General features: G+C 33.2%; 1 protein-coding gene and 2 long non-coding RNA genes across 4 annotated transcripts; 2 read left to right on the top strand and 1 right to left on the bottom strand.

The window, feature by feature from the left end:
- The first annotated feature begins 1747 nt into the window (after positions 1 to 1747).
- On the top strand, positions 1748 to 26650 carry T48 (FU domain-containing protein T48). 2 transcript variants are annotated; one of them, XM_011060159.2, is made up of 5 exons: positions 1748 to 2152; positions 23029 to 23353; positions 23431 to 23583; positions 23855 to 23999; positions 24278 to 26650. In XM_011060159.2, exons 1-5 carry the CDS (start codon positions 2059 to 2061, stop codon positions 24938 to 24940), a joined length of 1380 nt encoding a protein of 459 aa, XP_011058461.1. In that variant the 5' UTR covers positions 1748 to 2058; the 3' UTR covers positions 24941 to 26650. The 2 variants fall into 2 exon arrangements, with proteins under 2 accessions (XP_011058461.1, XP_011058453.1); XM_011060151.2 differs by having other exon boundaries at positions 1749 to 2152; positions 23026 to 23353.
- On the bottom strand, positions 5601 to 19003 carry LOC147908197 (uncharacterized). The gene is made up of 2 exons (XR_015546354.1): positions 9692 to 19003; positions 5601 to 9541 (listed from the first exon to the last, which is right to left on the bottom strand). It is a non-coding gene; the product is annotated as an uncharacterized LOC147908197 (long non-coding RNA).
- Positions 5745 to 15906, top strand: LOC147908198 (uncharacterized). Its single transcript, XR_015546353.1, has 2 exons — positions 5745 to 8024; positions 8212 to 15906. It is a non-coding gene; the product is annotated as an uncharacterized LOC147908198 (long non-coding RNA).
- Positions 26651 to 27497: the final 847 nt, after the last annotated feature.

Here is a 27497-nt window from a genome sequence, read left to right as displayed (position 1 = left end):
TCCGCGTATCTCGTGATTGCAAAAAATGAGTTAAAAGTTATCGCGATTATTTCGTCAAGTATTAGACATATAGGTTTTTAAAGTAAGAATTCGAACATCACTTGTGCCCGTTTCTATTAATATAGATTATGCCTTATAATTAGGTTTCGTGCACAGACATACGACTATTATTAGTTTTCCATCTGAACAAGATCCATTGACATAATTATGATTGAACTTCACTTGGTAAGTTTTTCTTGATCTACAAATTAAATTTAATTTCAATTTATCTTTTTATCTTTTTTTTGTTCTGACACTGAGAAAGAATATAATAATTTTAATAAATATTTGTTTGAATAATACTAACTTATAACATTTAGTTGCGGTATAAATAAAGATGCTAAATAAAAAAAGATATCAAATTACATTTAGTAAATATCCAGTTATCATATATAGTACTATTCAAATATTAAAATTTAGCATATTTTTATCACAGTAAGAATTAGAAAAAGCAAATTAAACCAAGATTAAAGTCAATTTATAGAGCAGAAATAAAGATTAGACAATTTTTGATTGATCGCTATATGTTTTAAGTTAACTGAAGAAATATATAACTAAATGACTTAGGCGCACAATAGAAGGAATAAGGAATTAGGAATAAAGAACAAATGATTTAAACTTATCAGAAATCGTGTATTCTGATGTATCCAATTTCTGATAGGTTAAAATTGTTTAAAATTGTTTACTCTTTGTTCATAATTCCTTATTCGTGCTATTGTTCGCAAGGCCTTAAGCCTTGTGTTCACGATGCTGAAAATCGGTTCGAATGAAGAAAAAATTAACCAATCGCAATGGTCATGTGATCAAATTGTTCAAATGTGATTTGTTAATTTGTTTCTCTGCCCGAGTTCTCGGACCGATTTCTTGACATCGTGGACATCGGACTTTATACACAAACCTTTTCAATTGCACTTTAAAACTCGTCTTCATATGCGAAATATCAATGTTTTAAAATAGTCATTCCTGCAATTGGAGTATTCCGATCGAATACATATAAATCACAATAATGCGAGGGAATAACGATAGCGATAAAACTAACGCGATTTCAACTTATCAGAAACTATATATTCCTTGTATCCGATTTCTGATAGGCTGAAATCGTATTATTTCTAGCTCTATCGCTTATTTATTCTCTGTTTTCCTTTCGCTTTGAAACGAAACAAAGAGAGTTTTAAGTCTTGCTTAAAGTCAAAGTAACGTTGATACAACCGGATCTTAGGGCGCGTTCATATCTTGATGGAAAAGCAGAAAAGCAATGGCCAATCAGAACTCGCGCGGGTAAATAAGTAATACAAAAGACCGAAATTATAGATTACTACTAGCTAGAGTTCTGATTGGCTGATGTTTTTTCGCTTTCTGCTTTTCCGATAAGGTGTGAACGCGCCTTTACTCGCATCGCGTAAACTCTGAAAGCTCGATTTACATAGCACGAAGAACGTGGGTCACAGGGGGCCGATTCTGTATCTTCAATCAAGATGAAAATTACAAAAGTGAGTAAATTTACTAGGTGTTGATCAATGAAATAATCAGTATTCTAGTAAATTTATTCACTTTTATAATTTTCACTTCGTTTCAAGATAAAGAATCGATCCCCAGGTCACAACAAGCATACACCTGCGGCCCGCGTTCTGCGTGCCATGTAAATCGGGCTTAACAGTGCGTGAGAAATTAAAACAAACGGTTAAAAAAAAAGTGCTTATAAGCGTGAATGGCGTGAATGCTCACTGTAGCGTGTGAACATGAGCGTCCAAAGCGAACGCACCCAATGTTCGCTTGCCGTGACGGAACGCCCGAGACGCCGGAGACGCTGGAGTATTGGCTGCGAGAGGACGCCGCGAGCGACGAAAGGCTGATGTGCGCGGAACGTTTACAAGCGCCGCAGTATGCCATCGTACATCGCGCGGTGTGGTAATGTTCTTTTGCGCCGTCGCGAATGTAACGTGACGGGATTACGTGCTCGCGCGGTATCGCCCCGTGATCTCTCGCCGCCGCAACGGGGAATTATGTTGACTTGGAGAAATGGGTAATTTGGCGACGCTGCTAGTGAAGTTCGGTGCCGCGTTCCTCCTCGCCTGTCACGCGGATTATACCTTGGCTCAGGACAACGCATCGGGTAAGAGTTCGATTGTAAGAGGAGGCTCCGCGTCTTCATGTCTTGTGCGACAAAATACCGCGTCGCGGGCACACGTGGGGCTGCACCGCTGTGTGTACACACGCACACGCACACACACACGCGCACACACACACACACTTCGACGTTTTGTTTGTTAATTATCCCCCTCCCCCTCCCCAGCAAACGAGAATGGATTGAAATAGATTAAAATGGATTCAGATTTTCAGAAATAGAAAGGATTCATGAATGTTAAAATGAATCCTTTTCAATTCTGAATGCATTTTTATTCATTTATAGGAATTGCATAAAGCAAATGTCTATGCCTTTTCAATTCTGAATGCATTTTTATTCATTTATAGGAATTGCATAGAGCATATCTCTATGCCTTTCAATCTGAAAATAATATTAGCATTTTCTGTGCACATCGTGAATACTATTCAGAATTGTGAACAGGAAGTACATTTTTTTTTAATTCAGTTAAATTCAAAAATAGTATCAGCAATTTCTGTGCAACGTGAATACTGCTCATTTCAATATTCTCAATATGAAATGCAGTTTTTCAATCTAATTGAATAAAAAAAAATTTTTAATTTAAAAATGGATCATAAATGCTACTTAAATTATTCGAAATTATAAGTAGGAAATTTTTCGTTTTAATCCAATTAAGTTCAAAAAAGTTGTAATGTAAAAATAATTGAGCTTTGTTCTTTTATTTTTCTTTGATTCGAAGTAAAAATGAATAATCGATGTGAACACTCGCAAACCAAGTCGTACACAGCCGAATATTAGACTAATCACGGCCAAGCGAGATTTGATTATCCGACATTTACCCAATGTTGTCTCATAGTAACGTAAATTGTTTATATTATTTATTATTAAGTCTGTTAAATGATGATATTTTTATTACATCTACATAATTTTGTTACTAGTTTAGCTGGTTGTAATTAAAGTAAAGAATGAGTAACACATTTACCAATTGAAGAAGTGATGTAACGGGTAACATAGAAGATTCACAATCCAGAGAAGTTCATCCCAAGTTCGAATTCCACTATGATGCATTTGTTAATATCAATTTGAAGTAGTTAATTTCAGGTATTATTATAAATGTCTTAGGAATAAAATTTGTAATCCTTAAATATGAATGTTTTTTTTTTTAAATATTAAAGTAGTGTCAGTTCGAATCCAATCCATTTCAATCCATTCAATCCATTTTCATGGATTTAAAGTACGCATTAAAAAAATTTTAATCCATTTTAATCCATTCTTGTTTGCTGGATCTAATAGATCATGTATAAATATATATAGAATTACAATCGATAATAGGAACATCACAATCTAAATTGTGAAATAGAAGAGTTTATGAGTTACTAATAACTTGCCGGTAAAAATTTGGCGGTCGCAGCACGAAAAGAAAACAAGGAAGCGGAGGAATGAATGGAGTGGTGTAATATGTAATAAAGGGAGTATTTTTTAAAATAAACTCCATGTATGTGTGCTAACATAAACTCATAAAAAAAAGTCATTAATTCTTTTAATACGATCTTCTTGGAAAGAAAGCATAATATAATAATAGAATTTTGTCCTATATTTTCGACTTACTTTCTCACGTAAAATATACATATATTTGCACCTCTTGATTACACCATCAATAACAAATCGTGTCTTACATACATCATGCAGATATTACGTTTTCATTATTTGTAAACGATTACAAAGCGATTACGTACAGATGTATGCGCATACTCGGCGAAAAACGCGTTTATATATTTATATACACGCGCGTCGATGTATAACAATAATGTGCGTGTAAAGAAGAATGTCGTCGATCTTCAGTGCGCGCGATTTGAAAACTGCCTATTTCAAATGTTATAACTTATAACCGACTTTTCAACTGTGCCGTGTAAAATGTTCGTTTCTACCTTGTCCTATTTAAATACGCCGAAACATGTATTTTGTTTACCTACCGAGAATCAATGTAGGCATAAAAACGAAGGATCAGTTAATTACTTACATTCATTAAACACTATTAACGACTTTTTCTATATTCGGTATGTGCGTTTATAGTATGCTAGGCCTTTTTCAAATTTTGATGAGTATGTTTTCTTGAAAATTTCTACGATATACGATGGCAAGATACGCTATTTCGGAGCAAGACGTCTGGAGCGTGATATCTAAAGGATTCATTAAAGTTGCAAGTAGACTAAATTACTAAGTATACTTTATCAGCGAATTTTGATACTATAATTTTAAGTTTACGATATATATATATGTATAATGGATTTAATCTACTTATTGACATATTTGAAAGACCTTTTTTATGTTGAAAATGGCTAAGAAAAATTCTAATATATTATATAATAAGCTCATCAAATTAATGAGATTAAGTGTTTTTAAAAATTTGAGATGTATATATATATATATATATATATATATATATATATGTATGTGTAGAATTTTTCTTAGCCATTTTCAACATAAAAAGGTCTTTAAAATATGTCAATAAGTAGATTAAATCCATTGATCCAAAGAGAAATGAAAAAAGAAGTTCTAACTTCAAGAACGTTAACAATTGCACAGTCAAAAAAGTTAATCAAATTAAATTATTTCAGACATTAAACTCACAATTTTTGTTGCTAAGAACGGTATAGAAACTATCCAAGTAAAGTAACTTTTAATTTTCCCATGTTAAGAGATTATTTAATTTCCGTAATTGTTGTCGAAATTCCTTTTGCACTTTTTCGCTCTTGACATTTAACATAAGAAATAAGCAATGACACGGGAGAAATATCAGAGTTCGGGATTCGAATCGAGGCCTGATTTCTTCCATATAAACATCAGTCTTTGCCACAGCCTTGACTCTGATATAGATTTTCTGTTGTGCCTGTTTCCTCTAAATTTCTTACAGTAAGTAATAATATTTAATGTTACAGCTTTTTCCTCTTTTAAGCATTTAAATTGCTTTACAGTTTAATTATACGTGCCTAAATTAAGAGACCTCGCCTCCGTATATAACAATGTCGAGAAGCCTGAGTGCACAATGTTGAATCCTTATCAATTTCATGGCATATACAAAACGCGTGCGCAATAGAAGTATATAATTACATCTCCAGACTTATTAATTAAAACGCATTCATGAGTACAACCAGAATAGAATCAAAATTCACACATGAAATGTGTATTTAAGCATTAAGATTCGCTTCGACCGAATATAGAGTTGTTCTTATTTAAAATTTGATTTATATACACACACATATATATATATATATATATATATATATATATATATATATATGTATATATTCATATCGGTCTAACAGTCGCTTCATATAAGTCTTTTAAATGTTAATAACATTTTCGATAAAAGGAGTTAAAGCGAGGTGGGCGAATTTATGGACGATTTTAGCAACATTCTCGCGTTCTCTTGAGAGAGTAAATATCTGCGGGGACATTTTTAGAACGACTGGTTTGTTTATTTCTGCTTTTGTGCAACGCGGTGGCGCGTTGGTTCTCAGTGTAACGACGTTCTTCCCTGAAGGCGAGCACGAAGCGCAGTAGATCGGCGTCGCACAGGCCGGTGGTCGGCATAGCCGTCTCAACCGCTAATTGTTGCACAATGCTCTCTCGCGAGTTCACAGGTGCATTGCACCAGAAATCCTCTCTCCGTACTCGCTGCTTGCCTCTCTTACTCGTACTCGTGTCGCTCAATGGCGTAGACAGTGCTATCCTAGAAAAGGAAATATCAAATCATTCGGTGCTTCCTATTTGATGAAACAAGTCGACACAAGATATCGTTCTATCTTCTCTGTTACTCACTGAATACCAAGAAAGATAGGCTGATGCTTGTGTTAATTTGTGTCACCAAATGGAAAACAGAACTGAAAAATGAAGCTGAAGGGAGAGTAACTCGATATTATTTAGTACATTCAGATGACTCTGACCATTTTGACCATTTCGAAGGGAAACTTGTAGCAGAGTTTTTTTTTTCTAAAGCTTTACTACCGTTACAAGTATTGTATTTTTTCGGAAGAGATATACTTGTCTGGGACTGTGTAATCAGAACATCCTCAAAATAATAATAAGTAAGACTCGGTTGAAATTATATCCGCAAACATTTAAAGCGACGAGATAGAATGTTTTGTATCAATGACGGTGAATAGTAGATCGTTTGAAACCGGCTTTAATCGTGCGACAGTTTACCGTGGAATATCCTCCTCTCTAGGTTTCCGGTTCATTGTTACGATACCGTTTCTACTGACGCGAATGTAATTTCGCAATTCTCGACCTCTTCCTTCCTCTTCGCGAGCGCGCGCGTAATTCGCGGATACGCTTTTCTGCATATTACATTTGCTCTGTGCTTATTTCCTCCAATTGCTCTCTCCTCTCCTCTCTCTCTCTCTCTCCCCCCTTTCCTCTCCTGTACCGTGTCGACTGGGGCACCGGGATCCGCGTGCGATACATGTCACTGACAGCGGTTCCAGCGATGTTGAACGGTAGCATCCTGTGAGCTCAATGCGAATCGACGATGGCCACACCGGTTAGCCATTATCGCAGATGAGAAGATTGGTCCGGAATTTTCATAATTAACACTGATCGTCGACGTACGACCACCGTGCTCTACCGGTTATTGTTTCGTATTCAAGTGGAGCAAGTTATGTTCCCGCAGCCCGCGATTTGTTAACATTTTTGCGAGCACTTGCCGATGGGAGTAAGTAAGTATACGAAACGTTCGCTCATTCTTGGAAGAAAGAGAGGAATTCCGCATATTTTATGCTTCGATTATCTCGTGTGATTTCTGACAGTCCGCCTCCCTATTGCCTCTTTCGAATGATCTTTCTTCCTCTCGATTCGGATATTACTTAACTCTGGGAATGGATCACGTAATATTGTTCGTGTTGAATTTTTTTTTATTATAGGTAGACACGCTATTGCAAAAATATGGCTTTGTCATTAGAACACAGTGAAGATTATATACGTAATTTATAAATTTATGAAAAGTTATCGCACCGAAACATAACAGTAAATGCAACTTATCAAAATCTTATATCAGAGAGAAACCTGAATTCCACCTTTTTTTGTGTATCAAACTTCGTAGGATAATGTCCACATTTTCGTGGTTCTTTTCCATCCTGTTACATGGATTAGACAAGGACGAATAAACAACTTTGATGGATGTAAAAGACTGGAATGATCATTTTCAGGTTTTTCTTTGCTTATATTTATCAATGACACAATATTTCCGGGAGAGATTGCGCTGTGAGTCATCAGACGCCAAGATTAATCTGGCTTAAATAGAATATGTTAGTATTAATATTGTGTTTTATGTTATTTTCAAAATACACTAAAGGTACACCAGCCAAAATAATCTTTTATGTGTTACTTACATCAACCGGTATTATACGCAAAAAATTTATCTATATCTTAAATATATTATCTACAATGAATATCGTTAATGAATACATCAAATTAGAATTAATATTCTAACTGGCAAATATACATACATTTAGTATTTTAAGGCTTTATATCACATTGTACCTTTTACAAAAAGATTATTTTTGGGATCTTTTTTCAAGTTTCAAATGAATAGAATAAAAATTGTAGAAATTATATGATGTACGCTGATTTGAACAAGTCATTTTTCAAGAGAAAAACTTTTTTAATTAGTATATTATTGTTTGCAGTCGGACTTGTTGTATAATTACTTTTTATCATCGATACTGTTGATTTACGAATCTCGAGGTGAAGAAAAAGTTCTCTGTACGAATGTCAGCTGCAGTTGGAAAGGTTAACGGAGCATACGCTCGTGGGATTTTCTTATCTTGAACTTTACTCGATCTCTCGAGCCGTAGTAAAGGATTCCAGACTTTTTTGACCGGTATGTACCGGTCCGAGTGACTGTTCCGTGGATTAGAGGTGGAGTATCAGTATACGATAGTCTGTTCTCGTTTCTCTCTTTTCTTCAGAAAGAGAGAGAGAGAGAGAGAGAGAAAGCTCCTCTTTGATTTTCTAAAGTACCGTTTTCTTCTATGAATCTAGCGCAATCCATCTGTTTCTCTGTGCAGTATGTGGAGCTTCTGTTACACCGTTGCTGACGTTTTAAATTCTCTCTTCTGCGCCGCGTGATAAAAATTAAATCAGTGAAGTCAACATATACATATATCGTGTCGCCGTGACATCCATCTCTTCTCTAACGGATATTATCCTTGTCATCAAAGAAGAAAGAAACATATCTGAATTTCCTAGAAGTGCATCGATAGAATTACGTTTTAATCAAGAACAGAAATATCCCAGATAGACTTGTATAAAGATCACGATATCCACAAATTAATTTACTGAATATTTAGAACAATTTTATGATTACTTATGACATTATAAAAGCAAAAACATTTACATTAAGGTAATTATAAAATTTAGATCACGCAATGATTAAGTGTTTTAGTGTTAAATATCTTTGTAAATATCATAATGTTGCAACAACATATGTATGAAAAGTTATTTTCAGATTTATAATGTTATTATGATATCGCTATACGAAACATCATATATACTTAAATGCAATACATTATATAATGTACTTTTGCAATCATTATAATATATTTATGTGATGCCATAAATGATTTGTAAATTTTTATTTATTTTATGCCGCATAAAATATACGGATAACTATACTCTATAAAATTTTATTTTATAAAATAAACTTAAACTCATAGATTGTCGTTTTCAAAGCAACTTGCAATTACAATTTAATGATGTAAAAATTCAATAACTGATTGCAGATTTAAACTATTATTTTGCATGTAAACATGTAATATATCTGAAATTCGCCTTTCATACAAAAATCTTTTACTGTCTAAATCTTGGACTTCTCTACGATCAAATTTGTGAAAGATATTATTAATTTACAGTTACTATGTCGCGTTGTTTATTTATTATGCTTGTTAGAAATTTATCTTTGTGTCTCGGGACTTGTTTCGGGATATACGCATAAAATTTGTAGAATCAAAAGACAGAAACGTTATCGTATACGAAAAGTTACTCGAACCGTGAAATAATGAAAGGAACGTTTCGCGATTTCACTGTTTCCGCCGAAAGAATTACGTAATTAAGGAACACGTCTTAAGGCGGATTACATCGTATCTCTCATGTTATTTTCACTTCAGCACTCGATTTGTAGCCGAAAGATTTTAAAGACGTATATATAAATAGATAATGTACGTTACATCGTGACCGCATAGTTTCTTAATTACGTCTCTTCCGTGACACATCACTACTATATTACTATTATTGCTGTCGAGGTCTTGCGGTTCTCGTCATTATCCACTTATCATCGTGACTTCATTTGCGACTTCGAAATTCGCGAACAAACGGACCTTGCGTTGTGCTTCTTAAGCGCTGTTAAATATTAAGGGACAAAATTTAAAGTAGGTACTTGAACCAATTCGTTGAATTAAATAACATTTTGTTATCTTTAATTTTTACGTATATCGTCAAAATTTATTATTTTAACATAAGATATACAATTAAAAAAAGGCATCAACTTACATTCTCTCGATGTTCTTGCTCTTTCGCGAGAGCTACTTGATTTCTTGCGGTAGTCGTGAAGTGTGAACGAAAAAGAATGAATTAATTTTGATTTTGATATTTGTCTTGACCATTAGATTTAACTCTCCATATTAATATTAAACTTTAAAAGCATAATCGATTTTTTATTATGAATTCTGGTAGGTAAATTGAAATTTGTAAAAAATACGTAAAACACAATCCGATTTTTATAATAGTAAAAACTAATTGTTAAAGCTTTCTCAAGAATATAGGGATTTTTTTCAGATTTTTATACAGTCCGGAACAATGTCAAAATCTGTACTATGTATTTTGACGATCCAAGTTGTAAACGAAGATTGAAAATCTTACTGATGGAAGGTTAGGGGCTTCGCACAATAAAAGGAACTGGGAACAGAGAACAGAGTATAAGAATTTCAAGCTATCAGAAATAATGTATTGTGGAATACACAGTTTCTGATAGGTTGAAATTCTTATTCTCTATTCTCTGCTCTTTTTATTGTGCGGAGCCCCTTAAATCGAACGGAGCCTTTTACAGGTTATAGTTACATGCGTCCAGGAGTTGCTGATCCGACAATAATTATGCATTTCCATGATACGATCGATGAAGCATACGAAATGCACGGGTGCGTGCCACATTCGTTGCGTGAGGTTCCTCTCCAGCTTATGAGGGTTTCCCTTTCTGTTTCCCTTTCGAATATCAACCAATCCGCGTATTGGTCAATATCTTATTTTCGCGCATGTAGCAACGCGTTCGATACATAAATGGTATTTAACATTAAAACGAAATTTTTGTTGAAAGTGTTAGAGGCTAGGAATAAAGAACATAAAATAAGAATTTCAATCGATAATCATGTATTGTGGAATACATAGTTTCTGATAGGTTGAAATTCTTATTTTCTATTCCCTGTTCCTTTTTATTGTGCGGAGCCCCTTACAATGTGAAATATTGATTTTCAATAATTTACTGGTAGTTTCCGGAAGAATATATAGAATACGTAAAAATAATCTTGAATACGATTGGTTTATACATTTAGATCCAATGAGGAACTAAGGGCAAGATTAATCAAATTAAAGAATTTTACAATTGCAAGCAAAGCAAAGTTAGCTGCTTTTTCTGCTGAACGTAGCCATTGACATTGACACACGTCAAGCGGTCAAGCGACCCGTTTTATATTTTTATGCACATGGCGTCGCGACGCTACCGCATCGCTTGATTATTTTTTCTTATTGTTAGATGCAAGTATAGATAAATAAGTATCTGTATTTGTTTACTAGGTTATAAACAAGCTCATATTCAGATATACTTCGCAACATCTGGCGATGAGTTATAACTGTACACTTTGTATTGGCGAATCCCTTCGCGATGGAGACACAAACGTTAACCAGGTTACGTAATGGCCGATTTTCAACCTTTTCTGGTGAATGATGGCAAAATCTGAGATATAGGTCGTTCTTTCTTCATCGCCGTGTTTGTCTTCCACTGTCTCGTTGTACATCGACAGGTTCCGCGTTCAGTCTGATTCAATCCCCGTTCGTTCGCATCTCGCGGAGGAGTAAATCGCAAAGTACAGTTATTCGTTTGTAGGAGCGCCATAGAGAGGACTCGGACGATAGGCACCTCGCATGGATCGCGTTAGCTCTTTTAGCACCGAGTCTTTACACACTGTAGCGGAAGTATAAAATATAACGAGGAAGGGTAAGCAAATTGCCAAAATTTCTTGATTAAAATATCACTGGAGATGTTTAAAAAAAATTTTGTTCTATATAGAAATATTCTAAAATGTATAACAATAAATAAAGGACAAAGTAAGAGTTAAACGCATTTTAAATTGTAACACAATTAAATAGAATAAATTATAAATAAAGAAAAATAAAAATAAAGAAAACAGTTTAAATTCTAAGTATAAAACAAATATTACAAGTTTCGGCTACCGGATTGAATCCTTTTCAGACATTTACTTATCACAAAGGTCGCTGTATAAAATTAATTATCGAAAATGCCCGTATATTCTTTATAATAATAGCTCGAGTGAGTCTTGATGTAGAACTCAACATTATTCGCATACGATTGAACAGTCAAATGTGTTTCATATTTCTTGGAAAAAAAATCTAATCGATAAAAAAGAAAAAAAAAGTCTTCTTACGAAATACTAAATCAGATCAAAGTAACATACCGGAATTCTAACAAGTAAAAATTCACTAAAAACCGTATATAAATTATTCAAACATTTATGAGTATTTAAAAGAAAGATCTTTGAGATGAGATTACGATGGATATCTTTACTGAGAAAAAATATTTTGTTAATTTAACTACCAGTACCTTTAACAAAGGATTTATAAATATGCGACAACAAATTGATTTGTTGTGATTATAATCGTCGTCGTTGTTTAACTAAATTATTATTAACAGATACTATTAGTTATTTCATTATTCTATAACTTTTTTATTACATCTTTGAGGTGACTTTATAAGTATATAAGAATAAATTTAATTGTTATATTATGTCAAATAAACAAAAACCTCAATTGTTATAAACAAATTTGTTAACAGTACAATCATTTACATTTAATATCATTACGTATGTAATATGCACCATCACACGTGATTGTATAGTGACATTTTTTACGCTCACACGTACGTGCCTTCATCACGTTGTAAGGGTGACGTAATGACATCCTTGCACGCACGACGTGATAATCACGCGTGAGGGCAATATGAGCCCTCATAAATTATTATCTGGAAAAGGTATAAAACGTTACTGAAAATACTTTATTACTTTTAAATTAATTTTGAACGTAAATTCGGGAACATTTGATTCGGATTTGAATAAAAAAAGTTCTGATTTAATTCATTTCGAACATTTTATCAAAAGATTCGATTCGAGCTAATAAATGCTTGATTCGCCTCTAATGCGAAAAATACTTCATGCTTTATTGATATTTCAGAAAATTTATGTACTGATAAAATAATGCTACAATAATTAAAACATTAATGTACACTTTGGATAAATATACAATATTACATTAAAGCGGAATGTATTTATCTTAAAATGTTTAAGTAAAATATATCTATCGTATATTAATGATACGCATGAAACGGATTTTAATTAGGTAAATAATAGAGTGCTCAGTTATCAGGTAATCCTCACAATCGTATGTAGCTAGTTAGTTGTATTTAGAAACGAGCTACGAGAAGTTGTAGCACGATAATTACGACGTCGTATTATCTAAACATGGGAAAATGACAGTTTGCGTGTTCATATTGCACACATGCATATGCGGGAAGCCCGAGCATCTGCTGACCATCCGTTCGGTCCGCCAATTGTGGCTTGTTAATTTTACGAGCGAGTCGCCTCGCGCTAATTGGACGCCTTGACGAATTTTAAACGGGACCAAGTGCCAAAAAGACATTGTGAATCGCAGTCTTCATTTAATTGTAAGTCTGTTGATGAAAAGAGATCTCATTTTACAAATAGTCTCATTTTAAAAATCATAATGATATCGCGTATGTGTGTATGTGTATTATTTAATGGACTTCAAATTAACCTTGACTTCAAATTAAGTTCATTTGTTCTTAAATTTATTTTTCTTATTATCTAATTATTATTTGGTATATTACATACACATTTAGATATCTTTGAGAAAACGTTTTTGGAGAACGTTTTTGAACACTCAGACTTTTGTCTGCTTCGATACTATTGCACGTAGTGCGTCCTTGCTTTTATCTCATTATTGCGAAATTACCATGTACAAAATAATATCCGCATTTACCTGACGTGTTAATGTTTCCCGCGTTTCGCGTTTTACTTTTGCGATAGAGTCGTTGCCACGACTTATTGGTCTCCCTGGTGGCCTAACAGTGGTGCTCAATCGATCGCCGCACGCATTCAAAAGTGTGTCGAATATTGAGCAGGAAGTGAATGTATCTGTAGGTGAGTAGATCTGTACATCAAACGGAAATGTACGTTTACATTCACATGTCGCCTATTAGATACACGGGCGGAAAGCCTTAGCATTAAAATATGGAAATTGTATATATAAACAATATCTGATGAGTTTTTAAAAATAATTTCTAACGTAGAAAACTTATAAAAACACCTTTAAAGGATTTATAAAATGTTTGTTAAGACGTTTTACTAAAAAAATGTTTATCATGTTTTATGGAAATTGTATAGCAGTTTGTATTATAAAACTCCACGATGAAAGTGAGCTGTTACTTTTTAGAAAGTAACAACACATACGTATTATTTATAGCGCATCTGATCTTCTATTCGTAGAAGTATAAAGCTTTTATTGGGGAAAGTTTAATGTTGTATTTGAAAAGTATTGGCAAAAAATGGTTACGCTAGGAATAATTTTATATTAGCATTCCTAAAGTGCACGGTATTGTAAATTATCCTTTTTATTATACTTGGGCGGTAAAAAAATGTTAGAAGGCTAAAAGGCTGCGTTTGGCAAGCGCGCTTATCAGTTAGCTGTTATATCATTTTATCCTTGATTTGACGTACAATGTATGATAAAGATAGAACCACAATAACGTTGATAACGCGTCTAAAACGCGCGACGCGAGGATCATGCAGAAACTGTTTTATTAATAATGTAGGTTTATAGATAAAGTGGGTCTTTCTACCTATAGTTTCAAGTTTCATTTATATATCGCACTGTGTACTTTTAGTTAATATTTACGAACGTCCAGAAAGAATAACGTCACGTAATCTATACTTATTTCCAAATTGAATCGTAACAGTACAGTTATCCGTCTCTGTCACTTGTGCGTAATTTTAGAAGATATATATAAAGATTCTTCAAAGAAGAAAGACTTTCCTTAAAAGAAAATTTTTTTTTAACTTTCCTTTTGACATTATCTTCAAAGAAATAGCTTAATTCAAATCTTCGGGTATAATATATTTAAAAAAAACTTTTTTAAATGGGAAAAAATATATGCCAAGTGTATAAAAAAAGTATCGAGTATTAGATTCCTTTTAATAAAAAATGGATACGAAATAAATGCAATTAGCCAAGTATTTCATTTTGCCTGGCGTCGCTTTTTACATATTTTTCAATTAATTACAAAAATTTTTTTTTTCTCACGTAAAAAAAATTGAGTGACGCCATGGCTTTCTTTTATTCTCTCAAAGTCTCTTTCTTCGCCATCGAGCACATTTCATTTTTAAATGTATTTTTTTACGTGCGTGTAATTTAATATTCTGCGTCGGAGTAAGTGCTTCAGGGAAATTGCTTGAAAGCCCTAATCAACGAGTGGAGCTACGACGATGTGGGTTGAGAGACTCTGACGTAAATCACTGCTAGTTCATATTATGAACGCTGCACCAATGATCAACGATAGCAACAGTGCACCGATCTTCGGTGACGTCGATCGAGGGAGAAAGAGAGAGAAGTTTCACCTGACTAGTAAATGGCACTTTCTGATAGATGGAAGTGCCTCGGTCTGATGCAGGTACGAACTACCGTGATATCGGTCTCGACCGACCACTGGAACGTAAATAGTTCCCAACGATCCGCGAAATATATCGCCGGAATTTGTCCGAACGCAATCATCAAAACGCGTGTTCGTCAAGGATTTTTGTCGCGGGAATTGCATACGGAAGTAATCGATCATTGTCGTTTACATGCATTGACTTCTAGAAGTCTATAATTCTTTTTTTGTCACTCACTAATTCACTGTATTCGACTAAACATAAATCTTACTTTTGTACTGCTCTCCATGTTTCTTGAAAACATAATAAACGTGGGACAGTTGCATTCTGTGCTGTGTTGCCAATGTCTTATCCGTGTCTGTCCATGAAGAAATTTTTAGGCGAGGACATTTGTCTGAATTTTCGCGCACTTCGTCACTTCTTGTCTAAGTCAGCGCGTGTTTGTGAATATTTTTACCTCTTCGTCTCGTTAGAGAGACTGTCTTCGCTGGTCTCGCCTAGGAAAACTGGAAATATTAAAGATTGGCTCCAAAGAATAGTGGTAGTTTAGGGCCAAAATTTACTTATGATTGAAACATATGAAATAATTAATTCTTTAATTTTTATATTAAATTTGGACGTGCTAAACTTGAATATGAAGCTCAAAATTCTTCAAAGTTCGGGAAACTTTATAAAAATGCAATTTTTCTGCTCGAAAGCTTCGTTTTGCAACAAATGTTTCTTAATGAATAAATAGTAACTGTAAAAAAAAAAGAAGTATCCTTTTATTAATATTTTTTAGGAGAAAGAAAAGTGTTATAATATCTCTTATTTTCATCGAAATTGCACATTTTTATGGTTCGATGCTAATCAATAATACTTTAACGAAACTTTTCTTTAGATTGTTTATAGTTTTTACAGTAGTATATGTAATTATGTATTTTTTATAATCATATATAATTATTTATTATATATATGGAAATATTTCATATATAATTTTTACATAAAATTTTGTGAATCTTAGTATACGGAACTTTTTGGGGTTGCTAATTGCAAATCCGAAGTAAAAATTTAAAAAATCCTAAATCCTTAAAAAAATATAACTTGTTTATATACATGTTAATATTTACGTTTGAAATACGTAACTTTCCGACCGTGACGAAACGGGAAATTTATGTTGCACTGCAGAGATATATTCTCTAATGTATATCTGTTCTTTTTTATTTCTCTACCTACATGAGAATCGGATTTTTTAAGTCTTTTTTTTTATGTATGCTGCAGTCCGTGTTCACTGTTGAACGCTTCGAATGCATTTTACCTCTAATGAAACTTTTTATCGGAGATTACTGAAAGCTTCTGATATTCGATATCTGCCGACACATGCGATGGTACAGCTTCAATATTACATCATTCTCTTTGATCTTTGAGTACATGATGAGGAAAAAGATGTCTTTCGATAAATAGTAGCAATTTTCAGCAATTATTAACCATATGTCCAATCTCATCGGCGATTGCGTAATGGCAAAATAGATATCTTGGTACATGTGTCACTTGAATTACTCTCACACTTATTGGATAATATTGTGCTTTATTATGTAATGAATTCATAAATAGAAAGTGCAATATATGAACTGCTTTATCCGGTGACTGCATATTTGATTATGTGTGATTATTTTTTATAAGAATGTATTCAATATGGGAAGTATTCAATATGGAACGCAATTCCATTTACAAAAAGAAAAACGAAATTTAATATTTAATTCCGTAACATTACGTTAATAACACTAAAAATTATAATGTAACTTTAAAAGTGATAGTTTCTAACGTATTCATCTTATGTTAAATTAACACAAAGATTTGAATGGACCGTTTGGGACACGTCAAATGTGCTAAATTTAACACGAACTCAACTGCAGTGTATCTTACACGATCTTAGAAAGATCGTATTTCATGCAAATCAAAGCAATGTATACACAGGAGATTTGAACTTAGATCAGAGTTTTGGAACATTTAAACAACGGCTTTGCTTTCGTTTCTTTGATTTACAGAAGATCGGAACCTCTGTCATGTATAATGAGAATCCAGAGATTCGATACTTGAACGCACTTTTTCGCTTCGTCTCGCGAATCTCAAAATTGTAAAAAAATGAAGTTGGAAATTATTCAATGAAGTTCGCACCAACTTGTGCGATACTCAATCCAGCTTCTCTTGTCCATTGCGGGTCGAATGTTCGAATACCTCACACTTTGCGTGCGTCGCGTTGTGGACGCGAGTAACTGTACTCTTGTGCGTATATCAGAGAGTATACGGGCGATTGATACACGAGCTTCGTGTACACGTCTCAAAAAAAGTCTATGTCTTGGTATTCACTCGGGACGTCTGTGAACTTATAAAGAAAGAAAATTTATTTCTTTAAAAAAAGATAAAAAAATGGCGTTAAGAGTACGTGCTTCTCGAAAAAAAAAACTATTGTTCCAAATTATAAAACCCAAGTGTAATACTGTCTTTTTGTACCAAATTAAAAGGTAGAACTCATCAAGTGTTATTATTTTTATTAACTCTAATGATATGTATCATTTGGTGAAAATAAAAGTCGGAGCGTAAGTCGAATAGTAAGGGGAGAGATAATAGAAGCTATAAAGTTTATAGGAGGCGGAAATTGGAACAAAACGAAATGTAAAAAAGGCGTTTACGTTTTAAATTTAAAAGCAATAAATTCATAGTGGAGTCAACAAATATATAGCATTTATTATAGTTTATTAGAAACGCTGATATCTCATATGATTAGACGCTTATCTCATAATAGGAGGCTTTCCTTTATGTATAACATTAATCTTACTCGTTATTATTTGCATGTATAAAGGATGTTAAATTTCATTGTAGAATAAGGTAGTACAATTTCGAACGAAATAGAATAATCCAATTTTCTAGGTTCAAGTTTAATATCATATCGTGTAGGGAGTGGGGAATATTGAAGACACCAAATAGAAAAGAATCAAATTTGAACTTCGAAAATTTGATTCAAATTTTATTTTGTTCAGAAATGTTTGAAATTGTACTGTTTTATTTTATAGGAGGTACTTATAAAAGACTGATTTTATGTTTTGAGAAAATATCTTAGCTGCATAGAAAATAAGTTGAATTATGCTAGCAGATCATATAATTCAATATACAGTCACATGCTTCCATATAACATAAGGAAAAGATTCTAGATATATGAGTTTTTAAGTACAGAAACATCAGCAGTACACAATAGACAGTATAATTAACTATACTAATTAATAATGAAAACGAGTACGTAGTTGCTGTTTTACTTGTTTGTCTGGGTTCTTTTATAAATGATTCTTCACTACATCTGTGAAATTAACAAAAGTTTCGTGCTTAATAAAATTCTTAATATTACAAATTTAGAGACCCGACCTCTTTTTTTTTCTTCTCGTTTTTCTTTTTACAGTTTTTCTGGATAAAAAACGACGAAAAAAACTCGTCCGCAGTAAAATAGAAAATTGCGCCGATTCGATCGCGTGGGCTGCTCGAAGTAACTTCTCTCCTCGACCTTTAATTTATCTAATTAAAACTCAACTTGTATAAAATCTACTAACAGCGTTTCGACGTGCAGAAGATTATGAAAAGTTGTTTATTGATGGAAATCTATTTGAAAAATCAAACGAGAATTTGACACAATTAATTTTAAAATTCTAGAGTTAAAATAATCTATAAAAATACAAAGTAATTATTGCAAAAAGATTAAACCGTTGACTTTCATTTTTGCATATAATTGATAAAACGAAATAACATCTTATTTCTGCGATATATATATATACATTAAAATCACTTGTTCTGCCTAGGACTGTCGCACAAAGCGAAGTCCCCATCTCCCTCTTTTGTTTAGGGGCACATGATTTTCCATGCGAGGTCCACCTCTAGACAGGAGATGAGGGGTAGTCCTCGCTTCGTGTGGAAAGTTTGCGCCCCTTGACAGGAGGAGAGATGGGGTGGACTTCGCTTTGGAAAGTCGTGTAACCTTAGAAAAAAGATGTTATTTCGTTTTATTAAAATATAGATGAACAATCATATATATATACCATATATATATATATATATATATATATATATATATATATATTAAGTGTTGGAATTAATTCGTAGCGTTTTACAAGTGATGGGAAGTACTTTCATTAATGTATTTTTTAATGCTCATGTGAAATAAATAACATTCTTTCATTAAAAAACGCTACGAATTAATTCCAACACCTAATATATAATATATATATTAGGTGTTGGAATTAATTCGTAGCGTTTTACAAGTGATGGGAAGTACTTTCATTAATGTATTTTTTAATGCTCATGTGAAATAAATAACATTCTTTCATTAAAAAACGCTACGAATTAATTCCAACACCTAATATATATATATATTGTATATTTCAGAAACTAGAAGAGTCTGCAATGAGATTCAAAGTGTGCATGACTCAGGGTTATATCGATTTTAATTATATGTAAAAATCGAAGACATTGGTAAAGTTTAACCTTTTCGCAATAATTATCGAATACAAATTTCTTCGACATAAATTTCGTATTCTCGTTATCGAAAACATTGTAATTTTACATTTATTATTAATTCTTCCTTGTTTATTGACTCGTTTAAATAAATTTGAAAAATTACAGGAGAATGTAGTGCAATTAATTTAAAATGGAATTGAAATAATTTCTAAAAATACAAATTTCTTCGTGATATAAATTTCATATTTTTTTGTTATCAAAATATTTTACATTAAGTTCTCCATATCATATATTGACGCGTTCGAGTAACGTAATTTTTAAAAATTATACGAAAACGTAGCGCAACTAATTTTAAATCTGGAATGAAAAATAATCTCTAAGAATATAAATTTCTTCGCGATGTAAAATTTTCTCTCTTGTTATCGAAATATAATTCTACATTATTTATTAATCCTTCTATGTATTATATATATTAATTCGTTTAAATAACGTAAATATCCATTTTCTTTTTCGCCTTGAACTATTTCCCGGCGAACTTTCAAAACCACGTGTCACGCATGACTTTCTATTAAATAATATGTATATTAAATGATCAACAGTACTTTCTATCGAGATAATAATCGATACGAGATAAAAATCGATCATTAATGCGAATAATAGTCATCCAATAATATAACATAATTTCTTCTTGTCATACGATTATAAGATGTTCTTCTGAATGCGGCATTCTCCTTGACAAATTGTCCGACACATTTTCCGAGAGCTTGGCCATCTGTCACGCGGGAGAAAAACGTGTAGAAAGTTGAAACTCGGAGGGAATCGCGCGTCCCGATGGCGATGCCCAGAAGCATTCTCCGTCGAATCGTCGACGAAGTCGTAGGATGTTGACGGTAAAATAAATAAGTGATTTCGCGATTTTTTTTTTCATAGAGCCACGCTACTATAGAGAAGGAGTTCCGACCTAGTGTTCTCAACTTGGAGAATGTGTTTGACCGACACCGTCGCGCGTCGCGCGTCGCGTCGCGGCGTCCGTCGTGCTGTTTTGAAGTGCGCGGAACGCGCATGCGCGTTTATAGACCCACATAATCAAGAAACCAGCAACCGCATTCCTTATACACGTACTAATGAACCGTCTCACTATAGTTGTTTCCCCCTTGTGCACACGAGGTCTTTCAATTTTCTCGCTCACTGTCCATCCGGCTGTCTTGAGTGACCCCGCGTGATGTATATCTGGTCACAGAGCATGAAAGAAGAGACGTAACTAGGAAGAGAAAGGGAACGACAGATGCAGCTGATGTGAACCTGGCATACAATTTTAACAAGAATAAAAATGAATATGCGTTTGTACTTTGTCTCTATGGCTTATTATTTCATTTATATCTCAAAGAGAGAAACGTAAGTAAAAAAAAAAATGCGCAACGATAAGATTTTTTTAATTTTGTTTATGCCATTCGAATGTGAGTCGTTTTTATCCATTTGTATTCATTTTTCTTTGTATCGCAAAGTTTATGCCATTCGAATGTAAATAGCATTTTTCAAATTTTTGAAAATCCGACATGAAGATAAGTCGGCCACTTTAAAAGATATCAAAAGGTGACCTATGGCATTCGAAAGAGAATTGTTCGGTTCCTCAAAGAATTCGGTACAAACAGATATAAACGAAGTATAAATGCACTATGTATATAATGGTGTATATTTTTACCCTCATTAAAGTTGGGTGTCAGGTTAATTCATATTAGATACGTATATATAATCAGGAGAAGATGTTAACGAGATTACAAATGAACATCTCGCGCAATACGCTCGCGCTGCGAAGATGTTAAAAAATGTATTAAAATAATGAAGCTACTGCGAGATGCGTCTCTCTTCAAGAGTAGTCATAAATGGTATTTAGAAAATAATAATGCCTGGAAAACGATATTTGCTGGATATCATTTCTGTCAAAAATAACAGAATTCTAATGAGAAAAAGACAGAACAAAGATGTAAGAAAGAATGAAGATATACATAATATAAAAAACGTAGTCATAAATGATTCAGAAAATAATAATGCCTGGAAAACGATATTTGCTGGATATCATTTCTGTCAAAAATAAGAGAATCCTAATGAGAAAAAGATAGAACAAAGATGTAAGAAAGAATGAAGATATACATAATATAAAAAACGTAGTCATAAATGATTTAGAAAATAATAAAACGATATTTGCTGGATATTATTTCTGTCAAGCACAAGAGAATTCTAATGAGAAAAAGATAGAACAAAGATGTAAGAAAGAACGAAGATGTACATAATATAACAAACATGCATGATGAAATGCCGCTAGAATATGAGGAAAGTAATGTGAATCTCTCTCACATTCTTACTGTGGTGATCCATAGCCTCAAGCAATGGCCCAAATGCCTGACATACATAACGTGCTGCATTACCTAAATACTCGTACAAAATTCTATTAGTTTCCGACTGAAAGATTTTGACGTTTACAAACGTATTACATACATTATTTATGACTTCTGTAATTGCTTGAATTATGATACTATGCTTTCTAAATTTGACGATTAACTGAAAAAAATTATAACGTCCAAGATACTCGAAGACTTGCAGGAAATGACAACACTGTTTAACAAAAAGTTACTTTTTTAGCATAAAAATGAAATTGTTTTTTTTTTGGGCACTGCAAAAAGTGTCTCCTTCATCAAAATTGCATAAAAGGTATTATATTTTAATATATCTTAGTATACTATATCATTATTATGATATGTATTGAAGGAATTTTATTGAAATCAAAATTAAATATGTTATTATAGGACTTTTAGCCCTTAAAAGGAATTTATTGTGTTGATAATAATTATGTATTTGTAATTAATATAAAGTTTAAGTTGGTGATTTATATAAGCTATTAAGAATCTATCAAATATTTTTCACAATTATGTTATACAAATTTGAAAGTTTTTCTGTAATAAGCGATTTATTAAGACCGTATAATATGAATAGACAACAAGTAAGGGAAAAGCTAAAAGGTACTGTCAACCCCGTTATAACCAGCGCTGTAATTCAACGCAAACTTTCTGCCGCTGCACGACAGCTTTCGGAGAGTAAGATTCCGAAGTTTATATCGAGTGTAAGGTTCTTATCTAAGTTTGGCGATCGTTATAACATCAACAAAAATTTCAAAAAGTTTAAAGCGAGTAATTTCAAACTCGAAACGCAGGCTCTAAGCTTTAAAAAATATTGCGCAGCTTTACACGATATTTTTCATGTAAGAGATCGATTTTTGTTTAATATCTAAGCTTATTATTAAAGAATAATTTTGTATTTTGACATACGTTTTTCAAAAACTTGAATGATGTGCTCGATTTGGATAATAATGAAATAAATCAAATTTATCAATTGCAGCAGCCATAGAATGTATCGAATCCGAGACAGGATGCAGGAGATGCAGAGACGGGACGTGTGCCAGATGCGCTGTGTTGTTACATCAGGGTACTTGTGTGCACACCTGCCCATCGGGCTTCGTCGCCGACTGGTCCACCCGGGACGAATACATGGGTCGTGTCTGTCGAGAGACCGGCTACATGTTTGGCCTCACCGGTAGCCAGGTCGCGATTTTGGTAGGGGTGGTCTCCGGTACAACTATCTGTATCTTCATCATCCTCTGCGGCGCGATAGTCGTACATCGACGTAAGAAGAAGGCGGTGAAACTGGCCCAGCAGTTTGAGGACAGGTATTTTTTTCAATTTCTTTTTTACTCTATCACTTAATTACCCGCAGTGATTCATTGAGCGTTCTTGTGCATTTCAGCGCAGAGAGGAGAGAATTTCTGAAACACCTAGCGACGCTCCGTGGAGAGGCCAATACTTTCCTCGCTATGCTCAACGATACTAGAAGACAGGTCAGAGAGTTGTACTACTCGGGAAATAACGGAGATGGTGCCGTCGGAATCCAAGCGTACAGGTAGAAAAATTAGGCCAAATACAGTAGAAAAATTAGGTCATCGCATACTTTTCTAATGTTAATTCGTTGAGAGTCGTTATAACAAAATTATATAATTTGTCAAATATTAAATAAAATATTGTAGAAAAATGTACTAGAAGATTGGACACTTCTAATAGAAATTATGCTAATATGGTTCTGTAATAAATCTCTTTTGAATGTCTCCTTTTTTAATAAAAAATCTATTGAAAATTTAATGAGCTCTTATTAATCTTTATTGATATTGATACAGACCAGTGCTACGTGACCTGGCGAGGATACTGGTTCTCGTGAATAGGAGAGACGATGAGATACCACTTCCGCCCGACGATTGGCAACGATTATTCTCATGGGCAGAGCGGCTGTTGAGAAGATATAAAAGACACAGTTCTCCAGAAGTAAGATTGTTGTTGTTGACAAATATTTCTACTTGAAGTGAAAACGACAAATGAGCGCTATCAATATCATCTCACACTTTCAATTCTTTTTCACGCTAGTCCCTAAAGCACTTTGGTGAGTCACATACCCAGCTGCAAAAAGCATAGCATTATACGAGAATTCCCCGCGTAAAAGCTCCCTTCTCTCTTTCAATGGCAGGCTGTTTTTTTTTTATAAAACATGTATGAAACAACATTGCCGAATTGTATAGCATTCATTACTTTTTTATAATTTAAAGGTGGCTCAGCTCGTGACATTCCTGCAACAGCCGACGAGCAACCCCGTCCAAATGACCTCATTATCGGCGCAACCGGTCACGACGTCGCAGCCACCACTTCATCAACCCGTATACGAACCGAGAAGCACTCCCACTAATCTCACCACATTCCAAGCGAACGTGCCTCTCGCGACGTTCCAAGCGAGTGATAAATCAAGCATCAGTCCAGCGAGTTCGAGCCTCGGCTACACAAAGGACAGCAGTCCCCTCGGTTCGAGTTTGGGTCAAAACAGTGCTTTCGGTATTTACAGCAGTGAAAAGTTCAGCCCGAACGGCTCCACAATCGGTCAAACGACGCCTCTCGTCTACGGAAATAATCTGAAGCGAACAGGATCGAGGGCGACGAGTGACTGTCAAGAATTGCAGACCATCTCTGCGTTTAATCGCAGTTACAATGGCACGCTGCCCTTGGAAACCAACAACATCCGTGCGTTACACGACGAGTGCGCAGTCAACGATGGTCTAGACCGCGACTTGAATCCTCAATGGAAGTTTCAGAGTAGCCCCGTAGAGGCGGCCAATTACACTATTCTGTCGGACTGGTCGCCAGCTCATGATTATCTCATCGACGATTTCACAATTCTCGGTTTTCGGCCGCAGGACGAAATCACTACGGAATTATAGTATCGACTGATAGTAAAATACATAACAAGATCCAAACAAGACTTGTAAAGGAAGAGAGAGTTACAAATGCTTGTGCATTTCAAATATCGTTGTTTAAACAATACTTCAAAAATCCTCAACAATCTTCTTTGACAATCCTGTAACGGTACTTTGCATTGCATTAATGAGATTTATCAATTGTGTTATTCATGAAAAAGGATCGTATGAAATAAATTCTATCTGCTACATTTGGCAATCTATGCGTGTTACTCGATAATGCGATATCGACGATATATTAGATTTGCTTTTTATTGCTGCACTCTTGGAATATATGTATACTTAAAGTAGCATAATATAGCTAATGGACGCTCTTTTAACATATTTCTGTCCTCGTCTATTTATTTTATTGCGATGCGCATGCGTCGATTGTCTACAGTTTTGAAAATTCTTTATTATTATAAAGGTGTGTATCGCGTGTAAAGTTAGGCAACTGTATGCCATTATTATCTAGTCTAGTGCAAGCGCAAACAGATTTTAAATAGATAAGGACAGACATATGTTGGGAATAATTTTGCTATATTATTCAGATTGAATAGCACTTCTAATTTATTCTAGGGCTGCATTGAATTGCAGTGGAACTTTTTTCTTATTTTCGATAAATTTAAACATATATCTGTTTCATTTCAAATCAGTATTCTAGTTTAGCTAAAAAATAAACTCATTTCCTAATTATCGATAATATTGATAAGAAATATTGATTAAGAAATATATGAGTAATAAATAATCCTACGATCAATGAGATACAGACAAATATTGTTAAAACTATGAAGAATTCTCATAAATTAAATCGTAATGAAAAAAACAATCAAAAATTTGCCGTTTGTAAAATTTGTAAACTTGAATTTTCCATTGTTTTCTTCGCTCTAACATGAAATATTGAAAACGAATGATATATTTTTATAAAATCTTGAATTTCTATGAAACAGTATTTATGTTTTAATTAAATTCTACCTTTAAAGAACATATTCAAGTACACTGTGCAATAAGGAAGGTATAATAATACCAAATTGTAAAATTTCTGTACAAATATTGGTCTTTATTTAATTTCTCTGCATCGTACACATCTAATAACAATTATTTTATATTATATAGTGTACTAGTCAATGTTTCCATTTGTTCACATCGAAATGTTGAAGTGTATCTTTGTGACTTTCATACATCCGCATTTACATAGTTATACAATCTTTATTCTCGTGATAAATTTTTAATTATACGCAGGGTGGGAAAGTTATTTTACAAAACCGTTATTGTTCATTTTTTCTGAAGAATAATTCGTTATCATTACTTTTTCGTTGTTTTTTTGAAAAGTAACTTGTCATCATTATCGTTACTCAAAAAGTGATGATTTGTTACAATTTCTGTTATTTTTTCAATGAATTTTGATATTCTTTTTTTTTAGAGTGGCATCCAATCATCTTGATCACTAATTTACTAAGTCAACACGAGATCTACTGGCTATGATGGTTGTGATTAATTGCAACGTGATCAAACATAACAAAATATAACATTTTCTTTTGAAACTCTCTTATGCATGTTTCATATACACATGTATTGTGTATAAAGTAACGATAAAAGTAACGATTACATTCGCTACGTTATAAAAAAGAAATAATTGCGTTATTAACGTTACAAATAAGGAAAATTAACATAATCATTATTGGAAAAAAATAATTTTAACGGTAACGACGTTACAAGTAACGCATTACTTTCCAACCCTGCAAATTTGTATGCAATCATTAATGTCAATGAAGTTGAACATCATACGATTCGCAAGAGTGCGCATTATATTTATTTATACATTGCATTTTAAGAATTCACATTCCACTCAAGTTATAACAGCCATAACAGTGCAAACTTGACAACAAAGTGGAAAGAAACGAATCATACAGCTGCAATTTTATTCACATAAACGAATACACATAAACACACTAAACATACGTGTTTAAGTTGAACGTGTCATTATATATACGTATGACCAAAGCGGTCACTTGTACAAATTGATGTAAATACTGAAATGATGTAATTAATATTTTAGTAATAAATGTAAGAAGGTATAAAATATATATAGATATATATATATATATATATATATATATATATATATATATACTTTGCCAATTTTTGAGAGTTTAAATTTTCGCATACCTTCAAATTTAATTAAATTAAAATTCTTGGAAATCTCGTAATTATAATCTTTACTTTTCAGCGAGTTCTTAAATGATTCTTAAAATTTTCTCTATTTTTTGAGAATTTGAATTTCTTGAATCCAAGAAATATTCACATTTAAAATTTTCGCAATTATTCTTCGAATTATATCTTCGAAAATTAATTAGTATTATTTCTCAGTTGTTTACATATTTGATTCTTTGCCAATTTCTGAGCGTTTGGGATTAATTAATCTTTAAGAATTAAAATTCTTTTCAATAATTAATTAATATCGTAAATGTGGATAATAACGAATACTATTAATCGGTAAAATTATTATCGGTATTTGTTAGATAATAATTATATACGTTAG

This window comes from Acromyrmex echinatior, chromosome 10 (genome assembly GCF_024713525.1).
Source record: "Acromyrmex echinatior isolate Ae372 chromosome 10, ASM2471352v2, whole genome shotgun sequence".
NCBI lineage: Eukaryota > Metazoa > Arthropoda > Insecta > Hymenoptera > Formicidae > Acromyrmex > Acromyrmex echinatior.
The sequence above is the reverse complement of the archived record's forward strand: the minus strand, read 5'-3'. Positions and strand labels throughout refer to the sequence as shown.